We start from the raw sequence: 24,761 nt of genomic DNA, 5'->3' as shown, positions 1-24,761 counted from the left end.
AGCTAATGAACTGAATCTTGTTGCTTCAGAGTAACTAGATGAAAAAGAGATGAAAAATGAGATGAAAAAATCACATTTTATATTTTGCATACTATATTCCATTCCGGGCTAACTCTTTTTTTCTTAATGGGGCAAGTGGGGGGTGGGTGAACTACTTTAAATATGTTAATGAAGTGCTCAGCTACTTGCCTATAAGCAAGGTTTTCATTTAAATTCCAACCTGGCAATTAATAAGAATATTAACCTGCTCTCCACACACAATACTCATAAATGAAATATAAATGGTACCTCTATAAGGTAAAGCAGTTGAACTCTCCCAGCTACTGGGCAAAAATATATTTCTTTTTTTGATGTGGTTCTGTTTCTTCTGTCCTATTCAGTTGCTCCTTGTTACTGTGGAAAAGAAAGTGCTTTTTGTAATATTAAAATTAAAAAATATTTGCATCACATTCATTCAAAGTATTAAGTTGAGAAGAGATTAAGTTGTCTACCATTTTTCAAGAATGAGACCAGAACATGTCTGTAATTTTACCATCAGTTTAACAAAGAAATAAAAGAATGCTAATTATGAAAGTACCTCTTTAGTGAGTATGTAGATGTGGCATTGTGGAAAAAAATGCCACATCACAAACAAATATTTAAGACTAACTTCCATGCTGCTTCCACCCACTAAAATCACCTGTGACAAGTTTGGATGAACAGCGTTCCCAGGCAGTCACCCATCCAGGCACTGACCAGTCCTGGACTTCCATAGCTTCAGCAGAAAAGTTCTATCAAATACAGTTAAGTCCCCCCTCATATCTGTGGATCCAGTATCCACAGATCCACTTATCTGCAATTCTTCCCATGCCCCCACTGCACACATTACCTTCCGTTTTTCTTTATTAACAATACAGTATGTTTCTTACTTTTACAGATGCTATAAGAGCAAAGCAACAGGCAGGCAGTCTACATGCTAAGGGGACACAGTCTGAACGTTAACAGGTAGCAGAACAGTGAAAACCTAGATTCATGCTAGAGGATGCTACAGGAGGCAACTGTGAGATTGCTAACAGGAAGTCCTCTACTGTCCACTTCTTGTTAGTGTTCTCACGATTGTCTCCTTTAGCACTATGTGTAGGTTCTTGCTGTTTGCTTCCTGTTCCAAAGTGAAATGAAGAAAAAGTGACCTTTTGCAAAGTGTTTGCAACCAAAGAGAGGCAAGTCACAACTGTGACAAGGAGGAATTTGGGTAGGGTTCACTGCTATCCACAGTTTCAGGTGTCCATGGTAGCAGCAGGAACTTATCCCCCGTGGATACCAGGAGATGCCTGTACTTCCCGGTGGCATTCCCAGAGCTGGAGCACAGCACTAAGTTTTGCAGGGCACCTCAATGCACCATGGAACCTGCCCCTTCCCCTCACCACTGGAGCCATTCCAGGCACTGAGATGAATGCAGTGGCCTCTCCTGTCACGCTGCTCCTGCCACCTGGAATGGCTCTGAGAAGTAGCTTTCTCAGTGCATTGAGGCACTCTGCAAAATGTAGTGCTGTGCCCCCCTCTGGGAACGTTACTAGTACTTCCTTTGTCCATCCCCAAGCAACTTGCTGGTAGTTTCATTGACAGCCCAATCCTAACCTGCACCTGCACAGCCAGGCTGCATAGCTGGAGCTGTATCCAGCACAGGTTAGGAGGTGGTTGGAGGTCTCCTTGGAGTAAGGGGATATATTTCCCCTTACCTGTGTTGAGCCCCATGTCAAGCCCTGTGTCAAGCTATGGGGCTTCTCGGATCCATGCTATGCCAGTTATTTAGGGAAGCCCAATTTATATCTGAAAGTCCAATTTAATGCCCGGAGGGCTGAGAAAGGGGTTAGAAAATGGGAGAGGAGCCATCCACCAATCCCACCCTGTTCTGGTCCCAGTCTGCCCCCTGTTCTACCCTCCCCTGATCATAAATGCCCCCTCCCCACCTCCCCACCTGCCTTTCCAAGCCCCTGCACCGCCCAGCGCGAGAGTACCAGCTATATCCGGCGCTGCTCTTGGGTGCAGTGCCAGCATGCCAGCACAGGCCTTTGAGCCAGCACTGCCGGCTCACACATACAAATATGCTTTACAGCCTGTTTGCGAAACTCTGAGCCAGTGCTTGAACCAAAATTCTTTATTATAAGCAAGAGAGAGAGAAATGTCTGCCCACTCTCTCCATACTATTCACAAACACATTCAGATAGACAGTTCTCCACACAGCACTCTTACCATTGGCCAGTATACGTCCTTGTGCAAAAATGCATGCACTGCTTGTCACCTCTGTCTACACACGAGCAGCGCAATGGAGGCCATTTTGATGAATGAAAGCTCTTGCTGTGCCGTTCAGTAGATCTTTTGCCTCTGAAACTGCCCCTGTAGTTACTCAGCCCATATGGAACTGTCCTCCTGAAACAAGAGATGAAGAGAATTCCCTAGAACAATGGTCCTCACACATTTAGCACTGGGACCCACTTTTTAGAATGAGAATCTGTCAGGACCCACCAGAAGTGATGTCGTGACCGGAAGTGACATCATTAAGCAGGAAAATTTTTAACAATCCTAGGCTGAAATCCTACCCACACTTACCCAGGAATACGTTCCATTATCGTTGTTAAAAGAATATACATAGAAGTTTGTTAAAACTACAGGTCTGTAACATTTCTTCAAATGTAGTCACATACCATGGTAGTGATCAATGGTAATACATCAAGTCTAATGTATTAAAAATAAAATATTGAAATGAATGGGGACCCAACTGAAACTGGCTTGTGACCCACCTAGTGGGTCCCGACCCACAGTTTGAGAAACACTGCCCTAGAGTTTTCAACTAAAGCTTGATGCACTAAACCTCATTACATGATGCCAGAACCTCTGAAACATTTTCATTGTCTACTTATCACTTTATTGTTGCTGTATAATGTAGTCATTAAATGTTATTTATTCTGCTTTATCATGGCACACAATTTTTTCCTGATATTATTAGGCATTTAGTATGATTTGGGGAATGAGTTAGAATTTTCCCATTGAAATTAATGTAATAATTGTACTCATTACCCAGATGTTCATTGTAAGGGCTATTTTTATGAACAGGTTAGGTATGTATAAAGAGGGAAAGCTATAATTGGAATGGTTGCCTGGCGATTATTGTATTCTCAAAAAATAGGCATTCCACAGTCATGCCCCTTCCATTGCACTCCCTTCTCAACATCCGAACGAGTATGTGTGCTTGCAGCTGGCATGATAAATCCACACAAGATCATGATGGCGCCCTCCCCCATTTCCACCATGTGGCCACCACATGGCACTTCTGAGGCAAGTCTCACTCATGTGAAGTTAGGCTAACCAACCCAAGAACCAAACAATATGAATATTAAAGGAGAGGGGAACCAAATGTTATTTCAGAAATGAAGCAGGATGGGGGGGGGGGGAGAAAGAATATCATTTGCAGGTTCAAGAAGGGGAGAGGAAACCTAATCAAAGGATGCCTCCTTCAATAAATACTAGAGGAAAAAATAAATACTTAGATAATATTAAAATAATATTTTTCTGATGCCTGCATTATATTTATACAGGTATTTATATACCGCCTTTCTTGGTCTTTATTCAAGACTTTATTCAAGGCGGTTTACATAAGCAGGCTTATTTAAATCCCCGTAGGGATTTTTACAATTGAAAGAAGGCTCTATCTTTCAAGAGCCACAACAATTCAGATGTTTCGTTCTGATCTGGCCTCCATCCTGGCCTCCACCCTCCCACGCTCAGAGCAGATGGAATAGCTCGGCTTCAGCTTGTCAGCTGCTTCAAGGTCGCACGGTGCCGGTGGCCTCAAACTGGCGACCTTGTGGATGTTATCTTCAGGCAAATGGAGGCTCTACCCTCTAGACCAGACCTCCTGCATTAGCACTGGCCCTCTAAAAAACCTTATCACAAATAACTCATTGCAAATGTTAGGTATTAGATTGTTATTCAAAATTCATAATGTTTAACAGGTTTGGGCATTTAAGTTGTGTTTGCCAGTCCTAGGGCCAGTTAAACAATTCCCATAAAACAGAATGAAAAATTCTAGTGTAATGTGAGAAATAAGTGAATAGTTTTCTGAGAACAAGAACAAGACTCACAATCACAACTTACTCACAACTAGTCGGTTTTTCAAAAATATAGCTGACATGTCATCCAAATGAGAGCGTAATCCTAAGCTAACGCAGTGGTCCAGGCTACTGAGGAAGGTGTCACAAACATGCCATAATGCATGTTGCAACACCCAGTGGGTAAGCAGTGCCAGCAGAGTGGGCGGTGCCAACCTGCCAATGCTGCATTCACAGACCTGGGTGCTGGAGGAGGTAATGTTTGCACCAGGTGGCTGAGGGGCATGGGAAGGGAGCAAGGAAGGTGTGTTTGGGGTAGAGGAGGGTGGAATGGGGGTGGATCAGGCCCGGGAGGGGGGCAGGATTGGCAGAGCAAGTCTCTGCCATATCCTAACCCACTCCCCAGCCTAACCAGCTGGCATTATACCAGGCTGCTCGGAATTCCATCAGCTAAATAGCTGGCAGAGATCCGAACGTCCCCATAGGGCAGGCTGGGGTGTTACTAGTGGTAAGGGGAAAAATATCCCCTTATCCCGAGGAGACATCCAGCCTGCCCCAAAGCTGCACAGGATGCTGCAGAGGCCATGCAGCCCCGCTGGGCCAGCACAGTTTAGGAATGGGCTGCAAGCTATTTTATTTTCCAAACACTTCTTCACAAATCAGGAGAGAAATATTGGGGTGCTGGTGGACAGCTCGATGAAAGTGTTAACCCAATGTGCGGCAGCAGTGAAGAGGGCTAATTCTATGCTTGGGATCATTAGGAAAGGCATTGAGAATAAGACAGCTAATATTGTAATGTTGTTGTACAAATCAATGGTGAGGTCACACTTGGAATATTGTGTCCAGTTCTGGTCGCTGCATCTCAAAAAGGATATAGTGGAGATGGAAAAAGGTGCAAAAGAGAGCAAACAAAATTATTACTGGGCTGGGGCACCTTCCCTATGAGGAAAGGCTACAGTGTTTCATATGAGAAAAGAGGCACCTGAGGGGAAACATGATTGAGACATACAGGGGATGGACATGCAGGGGATGGGCAGAGTAGATAGAGAGACGCTCTTTTCCCTCTCACATACCACCAGAATCAGGGGACGTCCACAAAAGTTGAGTGTTGGGAGAGTTAGGACAGACAGAAGAAAATATTTCTTTACTCAGCGTGTAATTAGTTTGTGGAACTCTTTGCCACAGGAAGTAGTGATGGTATCTTGCCTGGATGCCTTTAAGAGGGGATTGGACAAATTTCTGGAGGAAACGTTCATTATGGGTTACAAGTCATAGTAGGTATGTGCAAGCCCTTGGTTTTAGAGGCAGGTTGCCTCTGATTGCCAGATGCAGGGGAGGGTACAGGGACAAAGATTGTGTCTGTTGTCTTGTGTGCTCCCTGGGGCATTGGTGGGTCACTGTGAGATACAGGAAGCTGGACAAGATGGGCCTTTGGCCTGATCCAGTGGGGCTCTTCTTATGTTCTTAATATTTGCCTGTTCGTTTACATTATCCTAACACGATCTCATTATCAGTTGACTTCACAACCCCCAGAGATACTACTTAGACAAATTTTACTGACTTACATGGCATCATGAGATCATCTCATTCACTACTGTTACTGTTGGCAACCTTCAGTCTCGAAAGCCTATGGGGAAGCTACAGCTAATACTGTAAAGCCATTGTATAAATTGATGGTAAGGCCACGCCTGGAGTATTGTGTCCACTTCTGGTTGCCACATCTCAAAAAGGATATAGTGGAAATGGAAAAGTTGCAAAAGAGTGCGACTAAGATGATTACCAACATACCAAGATCCAGGTCTACAGAGCTTGCGTCCTGAGTACACTTCTGTACTGCAATGAGTCATGGACTCTTCGCTCACAACAGGAGAGGAAACTGAACACTTTCCACATGCGCTGCCTCCGATGCATCCTCGGCATCACCTGGCAGAACAAAGTTCCAAACAACACAGTCCTGGAACGTGCTGGAATCCCTAGCATGTATGCACTGTTGAAACAGAGACGCCTGCGTTGGCTCGGTCATGTCGTGAGAAAGGATGATGGCCGGATCCCAAAGGATCTCCTCTATGGAGAACTCGTGCAAGGAAAGCGCCCTACAGGTAGACCACAGCTGCGATACAAGGACATCTGCAAGAGGGATCTGAAGGCCTTAGGAGTGGACCTCAACAAGTGGGAAACCCTGGCCTCTGAGCGGCCCACTTGGAGGCAGGCTGTGCAGCATGGCCTTTCCCAGTTTGAAGAGACACTTGGCCAACAGTCTGAGGCAAAGAGGCAAAGAAGGAAGGCTCATAGCCAGGGAGACAGACCAAGGACAGACTGCACTTGCTCCCAGTGTGGAAGGGATTGTCACTCCCGAATTGGCCTTTTCAGCCACACTAGTCACTGTTCCAGAACCACCATTCAGAGCGCGATACCATAGTCTTTCGAGACTGAAGGTTGCCAACATTCAAGATGATTACTGGGCTGGGGCACCTTCCTTATGAGGATACCATGAACAAAAAAGCAGCTGGAGGAGAGGGAATAACAATGAGGACAAACAATCACACTCAACAGAATAGGAAAAAAAGGGAACAGTCTCACTGTCAATAGGAATTTTCTCTCTCTCTCTCTCTCTCTCTCATCCCACCCCATCCAAATTATAGGAGTGGTAACACAGGATTACAGGATTGTTGTAAGGATCATGTTATATGGAAAACACTTTGCAAATTCCAAAAAAATATTATGCATAGTAAAGAACATGAACAGAATCCCAAAGCAACCTGAACTGACTCTACTGTTTCTGCATAATCCTCATTCAAAGTGAGTCAGAAATCAGTCTGCATGCCAAGTATTTCTCTTTACTGTCTGCTCTGACTTATCAATGCCTCACGAACAACCTCTGGGATTCAGATGTTTACAAAGAAACATTCTGAGCACATCTTGTTCAATAAAAGTATATCACTGCATCTACTGCATGCCTCTCCGGTTACTATCCAGTATGGTTAACATTAGCGTTCCTCTTTGAGTGCGGTGGCTGACACAGTGCTCAGATTTCAAAGTACATCCTTGTAATTACATAGTGGGTGCCCTGGAGCACAAGGCAGAGGAATTCTTTCAGGGAGACCTAAGCATCACACCTCCCTTATACCTGGAATGTTACAAACACCCTCAAGTGCTATTTGTGCCTTCGGCAAGTCTGCAGTGTCAAACTCAGATCAATGAAGAAAAGTTTTTTTTCCGGCTTCATGAGAACACAGAAACCCAGCATTTTTACTACCGGTAGTTAATCTGCAGTGCTGTGAGTGAACTGCTGCTCTGTCATGAAAAATAAAGTGGTTCAATAACATTGTGTAACACAAAAATGGTTGATGCTGAATTTTTAATGTTTCATTTACAATTCAGAGGTGCTAATTGGTAATCTTAGTTTTTTATATCACCCAAACTTTTTTGTTAAATTTTGTAATTTTACCTATCATATTGCCTAATACATTGAAATACACATCATATTATACATCTCTCTCTCTCTCTCTCTCTCTCTCTCTCTCTCTCTCTCTCTCTCTCTCTGCATATTGTCAAAGGCCACATTATAGAACAAGTTTCCGTTGAAACAATGCAGCAGCGTCCTCGATTATATTAAGTCATCCCATGCAAACCTGACGCAGTTGTGTGGCAGTTGGAAAACCACATTTTTTGAGTCCTCTAGGATGTTATTAAGCCATCTTTTCTTTGGTCTTTCTCTTGGTCTTTTTCCAGTACTTTTGGCATCTTAATCTTGCTTGACTAAACACAAGCTGTTCAAGTGCAGTATACAGCCAAACCAGTGCAACCTAGATTAAAAAATCTGGGATGAAAGTAGTTTCTCATCTGCTTGGTTCATACATCTTTATTTCTCCACCGCTGCCACCACCTAATTTTCATTGTTTGACATAGACAGAGGGTGGCAAAACCGTCTATGTTCTGTTGATCATGTTTCCCTAGAATCCAGGTCCGCTGCCATATAGTGAAGTAGGAATAATTGTGGTCTTAAAACCTTTAATTTTTGTGATTCTTGAAAGGTGCCTATTATTCCACACTGATTTGGTTAAATGTGCATATGTCGCTGTTGCTATGCCATCTTTGTAACACTAACTACGGAAACTATCTACTTCTGTAATGGGTTCTCCACAAATTGTAATTTTTTTGCTGATGTTAGGAAGTTTTTTGTCTGACTGTATGATAACAGGTTTCTAACAGTATTATACAACTGTATAGTGCATATTGTAACTAAACTATTGATGTTATGCCAAAAATAGCAGCAATTTTGAAGTCCTTGCACCACAACAGATAAAGAAACATTGAAATATTCAGGTTATACACGAAATTGTTCACATTTTTTTACACAGTGTAATTAAAGGCTCCTAGGAGTCTACACTCCCTGCAATCCACTGCTTCGGCTCACTCCCCTTCCATTGGGGAGGCATGTCTACAAAAGTGACCCATGCAGAAACATACAAGGTGTGCTATGCACTCTAAAAGTTAATAGCGCAATTCTATACCTGTCTACACAAAAGCAAGCCCCATTCCATTCCATGGGATTTACTATCAAGTAAATGTGCATAGGATTTCAGCCTCACATCCCAATTCTACCTAAAGTGGTGATGGCACCGGCGCAGATACTGCTGTATCCCACAGGGGATTACTGACTGCTGGAGGTCTCCTTGAGGCAAGGGGAACAACTGTCCCCTTGCCCTGGGGTAAGCCCCAGCAGCCACTATGGGTCAACTCAGACCTGTGCCAGCTCAGGGCCTAATCCTATCCAATTTTCCAGCACCGGTGGAGCCGCATTGCAACTCTGAAGTAAGGGAACAAAAGTTCCAATACCTTGAGGAGGCCTCTGTGACTGCCTCTTCACCTCAGGAAGCAGCACATGCTCCATTGGCACAGCTGCACCAGCACTGGAAAATTGGATAGGATTGGGCCCTCAGTCATTTGGTGCTAGTTCACGTTCACCCAGGAAGGTTGATCAAACCCAGGAAGGTGCACGGAAGGCCACTCCAGCCTCCTTGCCAGCAGGCTACAGCACACACTGGCAGAGGCTGCTTTGCAATTACCATAAAGCAGCCTCCACCAGTGCAAAGCTAGTTATGCCAGGGAAGGGGGATGGAATTGAGTCTTCAGTGTACCTTCTCAGACCAATGGACAAGGTGGCATTTGTAAATGATTTCAAAGCTCTTCACATGTATCACCTTGTTGCAAGCTTTAGAGCGACAATAACTTAATGCAAATACAAGCATCCCCCATATCTGCGGACCCAGTATCCATGGTTTCAATTATCTGCAGTTCAAATATATCCCCCATTACACACCCCCATTGCACAAATTACTTTTCTGCTGGTATCTGCAGCCTTCCTGGGTCTCACTGTCTCTTTGCTGACTACAAAATGGAAGCAGGAAACACTCACAGGAAACAAGACAGAGTACTGAAAAGAATAGGACATTTATCATAGAGTTCAAAGAGCTTAGCATCACCTTCTTTACAGTTCTCTGCCTTGCTTCCTGTGCATCCCGCTCAAGAGTAAGGAATCCCATATAGGTTTTCCATGCAAATGGGGAGGACCTACTGTCACTCAATGCAACATCCACTAAAAAGCCATAAATCAATTCATCACAATACAATAAAGGGCACGATCCAGAGGCATTCTTGGGTTTACACAAGTCCCTTGCACTAGCCCAGCATAGGTAGCACAGATTCGAGTAGCCCCATTGGGGCTACTGTGGCTCTCCCCAGGGTCAGGGGAAAAGCCTCCTCTTGCTGCAAGCTGACCCACAAGCAGACCAAAACTTGTGCTGGATACAGCACAGGCCTGTCTGTGCCAGCGCAAGTTAGGATTGGGCTGAAAATCAAATAAGGAAGACAATAAAAACCTATCATGCTATCACTCACAAATGTCGCTTCCTCTAAGCAAGTGCCCGCAGGACTGTAGTCTTAGTATGACTGATCCTTTCTGAAGTGATTGACACTTGAAGCATTGCTACTGACCCAGTAGGATTTGCACATCAGATTAGTGTGATGTCCCATTCAAAAGAAAAACAGTCTCAGGGAAAGTGATCCATCTTTTATTTCTCTTCCAGAAGTCATATAGACTTTATGAATTTGACAAGAGGCCATTTGTCTGACAAATAGCAGGAGCATTCTTATTATTAATAATAATAACTCAGTATTTATATTCCGCCTTCCTGGTCATCGGATTACTCCTCTGACTTTATTCAAGGCGGTTTACATAGGCAGGCATTTCTAAATCCCTCAAGGGGATTTTTACAATCATAAACGGTTCTCTCTTTCAAGAACCAACAACATTTCAGGTGGATCTTCCGGGTCTGATCTGGCCTCCAGTGCCTCCCATGCAGGCTGACAAGCAGCTCTTTCATCTCTCTCAGGGAGGGCAGCCAAGACGCTTCTTCGCTTCACATCGAAGAGCAGATGGAATAACTCGGCTTGGCTTGTCAGCTGCTTCAAGGTCTTGCTGTTCAGGGAGCTGCCAGTGTTCTCGAACTGGCGGCCTTCTGACCTTCTGATGTTATCTTCGGGCTAACAGAGGCTCTACCCTCTAGACCAGACCTCCTGCCCCTATGTGGCAAATATACTTCAGCTGTCAGGGGCTGAACATGTGTGGGTTGAACATATGGTGGGGTGGGGGGAGGAAGTGACGGTAACAAGGGTGCCTCCAAAGAAACTTAACACAAGATGAATTTCCTTTACAGGTAAGAAGCATCCTCCAGGCCAGTTTGCTATTAAAGTAGTTTCCTTATTCTACTTTATATGTAATACACTGAAATAAGTAAATATACAGATTGAACCTCATTATGTGCATGGGTTCCGTTCCAAGCACTCACATGGATGGCAAAAAACACACTATAGCAAATCAATTTAAAAAACAAAGTATCTTTGCTCCAGTGCTATAAAAACAGTCTTGCTGACCTTTGTGATGTAGGATGGGAGTCGTTAAGAAGACAATTCATCAAACAGTCATCCTCCAAGAGCTTAGAAAGGCACTTAACTCAGCCCCTCCCTTCACCAACACAAAGTGATCACCTTTCTTTCACTGCTTAGGGGGAAGGGAGGGGTTCGCTGAAGAGAGAAGGACTGATGGATTGTCAGCCAGCTGCCCTCTCTCTCTCTCTCTCCCTCTCCCTCTCATTAAGGACTGTTAAGTTAAAGGACTGTTCAGTTTTTTAAACTGATTTTAAAGGGGTGCATTTTTCCCCTTCTCCAGGGATCAGCACATTCCTTCTCATTTGCAGTGGCCATTTGTGTTGAATCAAATCCGTGTACAAAAAATCCGTGTATAAATAGGCTGGACCTGTACATATAAATAAGAAGGTGTGCCATGACAATTTTCACCCCTTGTCAGTGTGCCATGAGGCGCAGAAGGCTGAAAATCGCAGATCTAATGCGATAGCAGCTAGCCAAATGACTCAATGTCACAAATAACACATATAGTGGCCTGAGGATCTGGTGTCCAAAACTATATTGCCTCTATATAGGAAGAGCTTATTCAACTTTCACAAAAATCACAGGTTGACCTACCCTCCATACATTTCATATTTAAAAAGCTACTGGTTAGTGGCCATCACCACATCTTGTGACAAAAGATTCTAAATAGTAATTATAATGCATTGTGGGGAAGGAGTACATGGAATGCATTTTGATGAAATGCTCTCTGAAACGAAACATGTTCTAGATCAACGATTTTCAACAGATGTGCTGCAACACACTGGTGTGCCGTGAATGGTCTGCATATGTGTCACAGGAGTTTGGGAGAGGGTAATGTATTAGTAGGGACATTGGCGATATTAGCCCTCTGCCGGCAGCATGGTGTGCTTTGTTGAACAACTGAAGATCACTGCTCTAGATTCTCATCTATGTTTGTTTTCATATACTAGTTTATAAATGTGTGTGATTCTGTACTTATCAGTTGGTACTGTAGTCACTTACAGAAAGTCACACATATTCTATTTTTCTTTCCACACAATTGGACTTTATGTTTTTGTGGATGCTGTAGAACACCCCCGTCCTTTGTTTTTGTATGAAATTTTGTGTATAACACACCACACAAGAAAGGTGAATATGGCTATTCTAACATATATGTACATGCCCAAAGCTTCGCCCGACAGCAAGTTCCTAAAGCATGCATGAACACATGCAAAATGGACAGGCGTATCCATCATACGTGACAGTATATGCACTGGGCACATACAATTTCCTACATAAAAATGATACCAGAGTGGGAGATTCATTTGTTTTCACGATCTACAATATTTATGCTACTGCTATATAGTAACAGATGCATTTCTTTGTTCTAAAGATTCAGTTCCAAGGAAGCAAATTCCCTCAGGGCCTGAAAGAAAACCTAACTAGATAATGACAAAGCAAACTCCTCAATACCTTGTGCATTCCCCCAACATGCCACAAACCCTGGCTTTTCCATCTCCTTTCAACAGCAGCACCACAACAAACTAACCAAAGCATGGAGAATACTCTACAGCAGTGTTTCCCCAGCTGTGGTTCAGGACCCAGCAGTGGGTCAAGACCTGATTATTGGTGGTGACTGATTATTATTCTTTTTTAAAAGTCTCATAAAGCTAGGTGGGTTCTGATAGAGTGTCATTTTAAAAAGTGGATCCCGGTGCTAAAACGTTTGGGAACCATTGCTCTATAGACAACTGAGAATCACAGCTGCTAAAAGAGAGTACCACTCTGACTATACAACAGACCAACAACCAGTGATGGTTATTATCATTGTGCTTTTCTTAAAGAGCACATGCTTCCTTAAGAATGGTTCTAAACACAACTGTGATGAGCAGGGAGTAAAAGCACATGTGTCTAGCACTCTCTGCCTCCAGCCTGTTCAAAATAAGATATCTGCATGTCTTCCCAATAAGGAAATATGCTAACCAAGAGCCAGCTTGACTGCTGCCCATGAGGACATGGACAGAATCTGAACTTACAAGACAATTGTGCTTCCTCTTGCCTCTTGATGTGCCTGCCTTTGTTGTCACATCTGAAGGTGCCTGGAGACATCCGAGAGGCAAATTAGATTATCAGACCCAACACAGTGTTTCTTACATTCTTATTTTGTGTATGTGCACTACCACTGAACACGTTCAAGAAAATATGGTCAGCATACCCCGAGCAGGGAGATGTGTTTTCAGAGACCCACAACATAAGCCTATGCACCCAGAGGATGCATTGTGCTCTATGTGACTATCTCCCAGGAAAGTGCGTACAGGATTGCAGCGCTACAGACAGCTGACAGCCAAATAACATCTGAGAACAGTTCTCTGATTTTTCCTCCCATTTTTGAAAAAATGGAAAGTAGCCACAAGAGGATGAAATCAGAGACAGAGAACTAAGGGGGAGAGGATTGCCAAACTCTTTCCCTTCCTGCCATTTGCCTGCTCAGAATTGGACCTTCCCAGCTGCTTTCATCCCCATGATGGAAGCAATATGGGATCCTTGTATATTTGTATATTTCCCCCATATGTAAAAAAGAAGCTTGAGGGGGTGGCAATTTTGAGGAGAGAAATAGTAAGAAGGGAAAGGATGAACTGGCCTTTTCTGCCACCTGGTATCCATGCCTGATTTCGGTCCCTTGAAACTCCTTTTCATTATGAAAAAGTCAGGAGGAAAAATCACAGGCATTACTCACCATGTGAAGTTTGGCATTATGGCAAATCATCATACATTTGTCAGGGGAAGTTAATTTCTTCTCTCCGCTTGGGAGACCAAGAAGAGCTCAATTCACAAGTTACATTCTGCAGCCATCAACAGGGGATTACCAAATGGTTCCTCTATTTCATTCAGGCGGCACCAAAAGGTTATACATTAACTGTGCACAATAATATAGAGAATGATAGCATCTATCACTGGATACAGGGAAAGCTTGTGTATGAAAAGGAGCTTCCTGCCAGAAGAGGAAGTGTGAGAGGTGACGTTGCAGGAGACTGCTCCAAGACAAGGGATGGCTTGAAACATCAGGTGCCAATTGGGGTGTGTGAATAAAGCCAGGAATCAATACAAAACTACTGAAATCAAGAGATGGGGTGGCATGAAATCAAGATGAGTGTTGGCCATGGCTGAGTGAAAGTAAAGGAATTTAAACTGGCCTGTTTTACTGATAAGTAATCTCACTTCAGGACAAACCACATGGACCTCAACCTCAGCATGACCTTGCAAGCCTAAGGGAGCAATCCTAACCAACTTTTGAGCTCCAAGATAAGGGCAATGCAACTCCGAGGTAAGGGAACAAACATTGCCTTGCCCTTACCTTGACGAGATCTCCGTGGCTGCCCCCCAACTGCAGGATGCAACATGTGCCCCACAGGCACAGCTATGACAGTGCTAGAAAGTTGGTTAGGATTGCGCCCTAACTCTCATTTATTATGTTGAATAATAATAAATACTCTCATTAATATTTTGCTATTTTTTTTTTAAAAAGCCTAATACAGCCAATGTTATCTCCCGCAAACCTAGGCAACAGGAGTTTTGACCCACAAATGCCGACACTATGTTTCAAGCATCCTCCTCTCTGCACCATTCAGACAACTTGCAGGGAAAGGAATGGTGTGAGCCTTGGTGCTACATATCACATCCCTAAACAGAAACAGCAGCCCAGGAGAAATCGGGTGAACAGGGGAGCCAGCAGACGAACTTCCTCAGGCTTGTAGACAAACTTCCTCAAAGCTCCCCAGTCCAAGGATCTAATCTGAAGGCGAAGATACCAAACCGGGTCTGCCCTGGAGCCTCACCACCAACACCTTCCTTGACCACATCATCGGTCCCTGTTCCTTGGATCTCTTGGCCTGTGCCAAAACCTGATCCCCAGGACATTTTAAACCAAACCATCTGCCTCTGGCCCTTTGAAATGCCATATGCCTGCTCCAGTACTGGGCCACCAGCCTGTTTTCCCACACCGGTTGCCTCAGATCCTGCTGGGCCCTGACATATGCTAATGCTACATTACAGGCTTTTTCAGTCAGCAGGGAGGTGATTGACTTCAGCTGCTCGCTGCTGAGTGTACACGTCATAGCCAGCTCAGGTTTGCTTCTTACAAGTGTGAAATGACCCTAAATAAAAGAATCCTACTTTAGGTAAAACTCTATTATGATTCAAAAGTCTTCTCTGAGATAACATTTATCCATCAATCACAAAAGGAAGGGGATGGAGTTCAGGGGAAGAGTATCTGCTGTGCATCCAAAAAGTACCAGGTTCAATCATGACAGAGGGCACAGATGGAATTTTTTGCATCCCATTTTCCAGGCAAAAGCCTTTCAATGCAGTTGACATACAAATAAAAAATGACATCACATACTGTGTTTTCCTCCTCTTTTCCTGCCTAAAACCTTGAAGAATCAATGCCGATCAGCATCAACAGTAAGGCAGTTTTCTATGTTCTTAAAACAAAGTTTCTCACCCCTCATGTTTTCCAACATGAGAAATATTAAAAATATGAGAGCGATATTAAGTAGATTAATCATTCATCTATGCTACAATAAAAATATTGAAATTGGATGAAGGCATGAAATTCACAGACCATTAATACTGATGCAAGACAGATCTACATCTCTGGAAGTAATCTGCAAATAACTTCAGAGCATTAGACAATAACTTTTCTGGCTTCTACTTCTCTTTTAGTAACACTATCTTAGAAGAACGAGCCTGTAGTTTAATACGAATTCATACACAGTTCTGACTGCTCAAATTGGATCCAGATGAATTGCAAACTGCATTAGAAATGTCGGCTCCTAGGAAAGGAATTTCCTTTTCCTCTGTAGGTGTAGGAGGTATAGGAACACCTACAATTCCAAGCCACTTATTTTCTCTAAATTTCTTTTAAAAATCAAGAACAAACAAAGGAGCAGCCAAATTTTTTCCCTTCAAACCCACCCATTCTTCTCATGGCTCTGAAACATCAGAGGTAAAAGCTAGGCATGAGAGTTAATGTCTTGTTGGGTGTCATGAAACAATCAAAGAGCTTCCAGCAACAAGAAGAGAAAGAATGAGGGAAGGGATCTAATAAGTACCAATTTTGAGATTGAGAATGTGAATTAATACAGAGCCTTTCAACAATGAAAACAGAATGAGTGGAGCACCCTGGAGCCCAACATAAAAATACCCTTTAACGAAACAGCACCTACTCATGTTTCATATTATAGCGTTTACATACTTCAGTAAATTAATGAGCCATGCACTGCTACTACATATCAGATGCATTAGTTTTATGGCACAGACAAAATAAGCCAGTCATTTATACAGTTCGCCATTCTGTCTCCCATGTCGGGCAGCCAATGGCCTGCTGTGAAATTCACAAATAGGCCATGAGAGAAGCAGACACCCTGGGTCATAATTAAAACAGTAGAAACAAACACTAGAAAATATTCTATACTGGGAGGAATAGGGACAATTGCTCTCCCCGTAGTAAATATAAGCAAATCACTGCTTTACAGGTGCCACTTTGTTGAAGTACATTTTAGGCCAATGAATTCCAAAGGCAGAGCCCTCCTAGCACTGGATGCAGTACACACTTCCATGCAGCAGCTGAAGTGGCACCAATGGTGGGGGATAGGACTGGGGCTAACTTTGACATTGCATTAAGAATTACATCATTTTTTTTAATCCTCAACATACTGCAAAACAGTACAGTAATGTAAATGCAGACTCACAAAACTTCACTATTTATTTTGAACTACCCTTTTTATTCTATTGCCATCCTTTTTTGCACCATATGTTAAATAGAACTTTACTATCAATATTATTATTATTATTATTATTTCTAAATTGCTTGAACTCTAACAATATGTGTGGCTATATTATGATACAGTGTTCCCTGTCTTCAAACACAATATACTCCATGTCTAGGTGGAACCTTGAAACGAGGTCCCTTAGATTTTTTTTAAAACTACATTTGTTCATATCACATTATAAAATCAGGCTGTAGTGATGTAATACTTGTGGTTTTCAAGTGCACTGGCTGCAGGTTAATATCTATATGACATGCTGTGAAAGAACATGATCACCACTTGAGAGATTTTGCAGTTCCAAAATCATAGTGGACAGCCTAATTAAGTTTGGAACTCCAAGAATTCTTCTCAAAAATTTAGCCGTTACTTTGTCTATCTCCTGATTAGCTGCTTCAATTCAAACAGCTACTCCATAAAGTAATTGAGGAAAAACTTGAATTTGGAGAGCATGAATGGCAGCAGGGATGTACTGGTTGCCCTTATAAAAATGGAATGGGGCAATTGCATTTTGAGATAGCAGAGCTGAAGAGACAGCAGATCTACGATGGTATAGCCAAGAATGTCGATAATGAAAAGTGATTCCTAAGTATCTGAAGGATTTAACTTGTTGGAATATTAAGTTATCAATCCTCCAGGGGGACGGAGCCCAGGATTTAGAAAAAACTAAAATCTTTGTTTTTTTCAGAATTGATCGACAATAGCTTAAAATTGGATTGTCTGTCTTGTCTTAGAGTGATTTTGGAACTGGGTATTCATCTCCCCACTACTGTAGCTTGGACTTCCACTTTTAAGTTTTGGCTTAGACTCCATCTTAATATCCATTCGAATTCTATTCTCTTAGATCTATTAAAAGCTGCTTTTTCATCCAACTGGTTTAAATTCATTGATGCCAAACTATCTTCTTTAGATCTTTCTCCTGAACTCTTAGCTGATTTGGACCTTCAAAAAGCGCATCATCTCATTAAACTTAAACTTTGGGAGCAAGAATACGCAACTTTACTGTCTAGCTTAAATCCGACCTGCTCACCTCTCTTTTTTGGTTTGTCCCCTTCTCTGGGCCGTCCTGCGAACTATTTTACCCAACTTACCAACCCTAGTAAAAGACGGGCCTTTATGCTGGCGAGACTGAATATCTTTCCATCGGCATTACATCAAGGAAGATTCTCTAAAACTCCTCGTCCAAATAGATTACCGTATTTATCGGCGTATAACACGCACAGGCGTATAACACGCATCTTCATTTTAAGAGGAAAATTTCAGGAAAAAAATAAGGGTAGCTCAGAACTTTTTTTTATTAATATTATTACCACATATAAGGTAAATAATGTAAAAGGACAGTAAAAGCAACTGTTTTAACAAAAGAAACTTGGATATTTTGTTTTTACAAAAGTTTACTCAGAAATCACTATCTGGGAAACCAAGAAACTCTTCATCTTCACTGCTATCTTCAAAATCGCAATGAACACTGCTGCTTTCACTGCTACTATCTTCATAAATCAGCTCATCTTCTTCACCATCCAAAGCATTACTTATGCCACCTCACCTCAATCCCTCCCCCTCCCCTCCCCAAAGAAAGGGTCTCCACTTACCATATTCATCAGCTGCCAGCGGCTGTGATAATATGCGGCGGGCGCAGCGCTGACATCACGTCAGCTGACATCACGTCACGACGCTGTGCCGCCGCTAGGCACTATTGGGAACGGGATCCCTTAAAGAGACATCGCCGTATAACACGCATACATCATTTGCCCCCTATTTTCAGGGGGGAAAAGTGCGTGTTATACGCCAATAAATACGGTATGTCTATTTTGTTCAGTTGAACCAGATACTCTGGATCATATCCTTCTTCGGTGCACTGCTCATCACAACCTCAGGTCCCACTTACTTGATCCTTTTCTTTCTTCTCTTTCTGTTTCCCTTGTTGATCCTTCCCCAATTTTCTCAGTGATTATTCCCCTCCTATTACTAACCTGGTGGTGGAATTTTTAGCGATAGTCTCTAAGGCCAAAGTTTGAAGTTAACATTTCCAAAACTGTTCTATTTTATTATGTTATTTATTCTCTGTAAACTTTTAATATGCCAATAAAGGCACTGAAGTGTATTTCAACAGGGACTGCATGTTGTGTAATAATTTCCACTTTTCTCTAACCTGAAGTCTGGCTGAGCAGTCTGCACACATACACACACACAATGTCAAAAGTGATGATGTTTTTAAAAGGTTCTGGGTGTTAAAGTGTAAGGCAGCAATTTTCAGCACACTGGTGCGCAGCAAACGTCCTGCAGGTGTGCCACAGGAGTCTGGGGGACGGTGATTTACTAGCAGGGCTATTGGGGTATGGTGAGGAGCACAGTCTGCATCATCCACCATAAAAGATGATGGTGTGCCTTGACAATTTCAACACTTTGTCAGTGTGCTGTGAGATGAGAAAGGTTGAAGACCTCTAGCATGATAGGAGGAAGGCAGGGCTAGAATCTTCTCCCCGATATCCTACTTTCCTAAAAGGCTAAGGGTCCAATCTTTCCAGTGCTGATACAGCCACAATGCAGCCTTGAGGTAAGGGAACAAAAGTTCCATTACCTTAAGGAGGCCTCTGTGACTGCCGTCCCCCCCCCCACGCACACACACACACTGCAAGATGCAGCGCACTCCCCAATGGCATGGCTGCATCAGTACTGGAAAGTTGGATAGGATTGGGCCCTGAGATGGCAGTTTTCATATAAACTTTTTTCATTTACATTCATTAAAATATTTTGGGGGGGGGGGGGAATAAACTTAAGTGCTAGTCACAAGAGAGTATCCACATTCCATTTTTCACCAAGTGTATTCTTGCCTTTTCTGGCACAATCTGAAATTTTCTCCCTCAGAATCCCTTCTCACTTGTCAACTTCCCTCCGGCCTATTTGATAGTTACTCAAGCTATTTCTAAACAACTTGGTGTGTATGTCATGGTAGAATATTCAGTAGAAAGTAGCCAAGTTGTGGGCATCCTTCAGTCTCGGAAGACTATGGTGTCACGCTCTGAATGGTGGTTCTGGAACAGAGTGTTCTCTCCAGTGCGCAAAGCCTGGGTAAAGTAGGTATGGAGGATAGGCTGTTACCCATGCAGCAAATCCCCGATCTCCACATCGCTGAAATGGTCCAATGTAAAGGCAGAGGCCAATATGGTTGGCTCCAGCGGCGTCGCAGGAGTTGCCAGAACATGACTGTGTTCAGCCATGAACTGCCTCAGGGACTCTGGCTCCGGATTTTGCCTTGAGGTTGACTCCTGAAGCCTTTTCCATAACTGGATGTAGCCACAAGGCAGTGGAGGTTTGGGATCAGAGTTTTCCTTCTCTCAGATGAGCTGCCTTCCCAGGCTGACAAGTCCCAGCTACCCGGTGGCTGTTTAGTCGCCTCTTACGACAAGTATAGCCAAACTGAGGGCCTATTCTTATCCCCAGCCCCCAGGGGAAGAAACATGGGGAAGAAACAGATGTTATGCAAGCATTCAGGATAGCCGCAGATTGGATCTCTGTTTCTGATCAGCTTCAAATGGAGCGTAGATGCTTTGGCTGCTGTTTCCAAGTGGGACAAAACACTCCTTTCTTGTTTTCCATGTGCATCTTTTCCAAAGTTGAATCTCACTCATACTAGACCTAGAATCAGTCTTGTTGCTGTTGTTCGTAAAAGTATATGTTCCTCCACTTAAGGAAAATCTTAAACGGACATACAGCTTGGCTAAAGCTCCTTTTAGTGCTAATGTCTGTTTGTTCTGTTCCTCTAGGAATTGATATTTTGGAGGTGGCTAATTCCTGCTAACATACAAGAATGCAAGGTCTTGGTTTTGAGGATTGTATTTGGGTTTACATGTGTAAACCCATGTGATGCTCCTAATCAATCAAGGGAAGTCAATATATACCTGGGCCTGCAAAGAAGCAGGTATTTCCTGATAAAGCAGCATCAAAGCAATATTGCTAGCCATTGACTGGGTGCATTCAAAAGCTGTACTGCCATGCTGCTTTTCTGCAGTGGTACATGTATCCCTTGCCCCCATTCACTTTATTTCTTTGCTCTTGCACTTTGAAGGGAAGGGTAAAGGTTATGTGGCTCCTTTCATATTCCAGGGAAGAGTGAAGCCATTGACTCAGTTCACATACCATGCTAGATCCAATGGTCTGATGGGACGTCTGAACTTGAATTGGCCCATGTGGCTTTTACTGTCCCCCATGTTTACTGTCCCCAGCCAAGTGCTCACTACATATAACAAGTGTATAGCGAGACTGGCTGGACCCACTCCCACATTGAGGGGAAGGGGAGAACAGGGCTTCTATACATGTACAGCAGTATGGACACAGACCCTCCAATGAAATCAGGAATATTGATTGACCTGGGTTGCCAATATTTTGGATGTGTCTCTGTGCATATAGCTGTATGAATATAGAAGTCATGTTCTCTGTAGTCCTGGGCTACTGTCTAATTGCAGGGTTGCTCATAGCATTATGGTAAATTCATTAATTAATGCAGCACAATCTTACTTCTACAACTTCTTTCTACTACGATATTTAGTTACTGGTTATCATTACTTCAGGTGACACAGATAGTGTAGGTATAACATTACTGCAGTGGTTCTCAAACTTTTTAGCACCAGGACCCACTTTTTAGAATGACAGTCTGTCTGGACCCACTGGAAGTGCTGTCATGGCCAGAAGCGGCATCATCAAGCAGGAAAATTTTTAACACCCCCATACGACAAAATCCAATCAATTAAGGACGCAATCCTAACCCATTATCCAGCCCCCGACATAAGGGCAATGCAGCTCCGAGATAAGGAAACAAACATTCCCTTACTTTGAGGAGACCTCCATGAGTGCCACCAAAGGTCAGGATGCAGCACATGCTCCACTGGCACAGCTACGCCAGTGCTGGAAAGTTGGTTAGGATTTGGGCCTAAGTAAATTAAATGTAATCAAGTCTAAAAAATTATTTAAAATTAAGAACCCTCCTAACTCTCCCAAGCAGTTGCTGATCTGTTTAAAAAAAATCCCCAAACATCCCATAGGCTATAATATAGATCAGGGGTGCCCAAACCCCAGCCCTGGGGCCACTTGCAGCCCTCGAGGGAGCCCCCTTAGGGAGCCCCCAGTCTCCAATGAGCCTCTGGCCCTCCGGAGATTTGTTGGAGCCCACACTAGCCCAACACAACTGCTGTCAGCGTGAGGGCGACTGTTTGACCTCGCACGTGAGCTGTGGGATGAGGGCTCCCTCCACTGCTTGTTGTTTCATGTCTGTGATGCAGTAGCGGCAGCAAAGGAAAGGCTGGCCTTGCTTTGTGCAAGGCCTTTTATGGGCCTTGAGCTATTGCAAGACCTTCATCCATTCATATAAGTTCATCTTTAATATATTCATTTATGAAAACGCTTGCATTGGCTCGGTCATGTTGTGAGAATGGATGATGGCCGGAACCCAAAGGATCTCCTCTATGGAGAACTTGTGCAAGGAAAGCGCCCTACAGGTAGACCACAGCTGCGATACAAGGACATCTGCAAGAGGGATCTGAAGGCCTTAGGAGTGGACCTCAACAGGTGGGAAACCCTGGCCTCTGAGCGGCCCGCTTGGAGGCAGGCTGTGCAGCATGGCCTTTCCCAGTTTGAAGAGACACTTGGCCAACAGTCTGAGGCTAAGAGGCAAAGAAGGAAGGCCCGTAGCCAGGGAGACAGACCAGGGACAGACTGCACCTGCTCCCAGTGTGGAAGGGATTGTCACTCCCAAATCAGCCTGAAATCGGCTTGCGACCCACCTACTGTACGAAGAGTCTTCCAGATTCATGCAAGTATTACAAGAGGGTGAATTTTATTTACCTCTACACACTTTGCTCTATCCGTTTATAAATGTAGAGTTGTGGGAATTCAGCTGGTTTTGGTGAACCTGTCTGCAGAAATCAAATCCTATTATTTTTGCCTTTGAGCAAAGGATAAAAGAATAGTATTTCATACAGCTGTTGTTGTTCAGCTGCATCATGTAAGATGGTAATGACTCCAAGTGAAATCTTCTGCCAAAACCACAACTGTTGAGAATTCTTCCCTGTCGCTTCCATACACACATGTTATAAAGTGCCATTCCCAGACTAAAAGCATCATTTGAACCAGACCATAGATTTTTGATACTGTTAAGAATCATGTTATTAAATTCAAATACAGTGAGAGCTCTCTCTTTCCAGATTCATAACTGATAGTAAACAACATATATTTATTATCATGATGTCACATGACATGTAATTTCACCTGTGTGATGAAGCCAGGTTCATAGGAGTCAGGTGGAAAAGGAGTCAGACCATATTATGTCCTGATGACACAGCTGGGATGGAATAGAATTTGAATTATGCCTGGTAAAAAGAGCTGTTTTGCAAATATACAAGAAAACAGTTTGGTTTTCTGAACCCAGTAGTAAATTTGTTTAGGGGAGTTTGCCCCATCAATATTTTCTTTATTACCCCATTGCACTCATAACTAAAAATCCATAGCAAAAGACACTGGAGGCCACAGGTCTGTAGAGTGATGGAGGAACCTTCTGGGCAGTGTTTGAATAAGCAGAAAAGCAGTTTTTTGATGCTGGTGAGATCTCCTGCTGTGAGACTGAGATTTGACATTATGAGCAGGGCTAGCCCAAGGTTTCCTGATGCCTAAGCCAATGATGTGCCTGCCTCTGCTCCTCCCACTCTCTAATGATCCAACTCAGCACTCTCCCCCACCCCACATTACCCCCTCCTCTCTGTCCCCCTCTTCCTTTTCCAATCCAGGTAATGGAAGGAGAAGGAGGAGCAGTGAAGGCAAGCAGGCAGAGATGGCTACCCCCCACCAGTCTGCTGGCTGAGGCAATCACTTTGATTAGCCTTATGGATGTGTCGGGGCCCCTCCCACATGCCCTGACCCCCCACTTACCCAAGAGCAGGCACCCCATGCCCAGGGTGGGGAGGCTTCCCTGCCCTTGAAGGGGGCAAAGCAGGTTGGCTCACCCCCAACCAGCCAGAGGGGGCTGTCAGGGCAAACAAGGAACACTGCAGGAAACAAGCCAGCAACAGGAAGGGCTTTTTCTGCCCCACCTGGAGGAAGGGGAGGGGCCAAGGGGGCGGGCTTGCTCCATAAAACAGGGAGGCCAGGGATGAGAGGCAGTCAGTGTGAAGCAGGGAGCTGTGAAGTGAACAGCTCCTGGGCCAGGTTTGGCAGCTCTGCTAGGCAGGAGGACAAGGGTGCTGGAACCCCCTCCCCCTTCAGCCAATCTGAGGCCTCCCTGGGGGTGGGACAAGCCTGCTCCAGGCCCCTCCAGGGCAGGGACGCTACAGGATGGGGCAGTCCCGATTATCAATGATTGTGGCTCTTGAGCCAAACTTTGAGCCAATGCTTAGCCAGGTTCCTGAGGGTAAAAGAGGATTAAAAATCCTTTCGATCAGTGATTTTCAACCTTTTCCATCTCAGGCACACTGACAGGATACTAAAATTGTCAAGGCACACCATCAGTTTTTTGACAATTGACAAGGCACACCATGCTGCTGGTAAGGGGCTCAAATCCCCCAATGGCGTTACTAATAAATGAACCTCTCCCAAACTCCTGTGGCACACCTGCAGGCCGTTTGCGGCACACCAGTGTGCCACGGCACAGTGGTTGAAAATGGCTGCTTTAGATGGATCCTTTAGACCAGAATTTCTCCAAGTGTGTTCCTAGGAGCCCTGAGACTCCCAGAAACCCCTTCATGGGCTTCACAAGCACACTGTAAGTGCCCATCCTCTATCCCTGCCCGGTCTGTCACATTGCCCCCTGCCCCAGTTTGCTTCTTTGGACCTCCTGCCTCCCCTGTTCTTGGCTCCCCTTCCTCATTCCCCTCTAATTCTGGGTCTTTGCCAGCGTTCAGCATTGGGCTTGACACTGCACCACTCCCTG

The 24,761-nt window shown here is 43.9% G+C and overlaps 1 protein-coding gene across 1 annotated transcript in view; it reads right to left on the bottom strand.

Annotated features, from left to right (window-relative positions):
• Positions 1–320: 320 nt before the first annotated feature.
• EDN3 (endothelin 3) overlaps positions 321–24,761 on the bottom strand; it is a 46,462-nt gene continuing 22,021 nt past the window's right edge. The window contains exons 3-4 of the mRNA XM_066624719.1: positions 2,233–2,409; positions 321–393 (exon numbers count right to left, since the gene is read on the bottom strand). Coding sequence (XP_066480816.1) covers positions 321–393; positions 2,233–2,409 — 250 coding nt within the window. The remainder of the gene's footprint in view (positions 394–2,232; positions 2,410–24,761) is intronic.

The sequence above is a fragment of the Tiliqua scincoides genome, chromosome 4 (genome assembly GCF_035046505.1).
Source record: "Tiliqua scincoides isolate rTilSci1 chromosome 4, rTilSci1.hap2, whole genome shotgun sequence".
In the NCBI taxonomy this organism is placed as follows: domain Eukaryota; kingdom Metazoa; phylum Chordata; class Lepidosauria; order Squamata; family Scincidae; genus Tiliqua; species Tiliqua scincoides.
The sequence above is the reverse complement of the archived record's forward strand: the minus strand, read 5'-3'. Positions and strand labels throughout refer to the sequence as shown.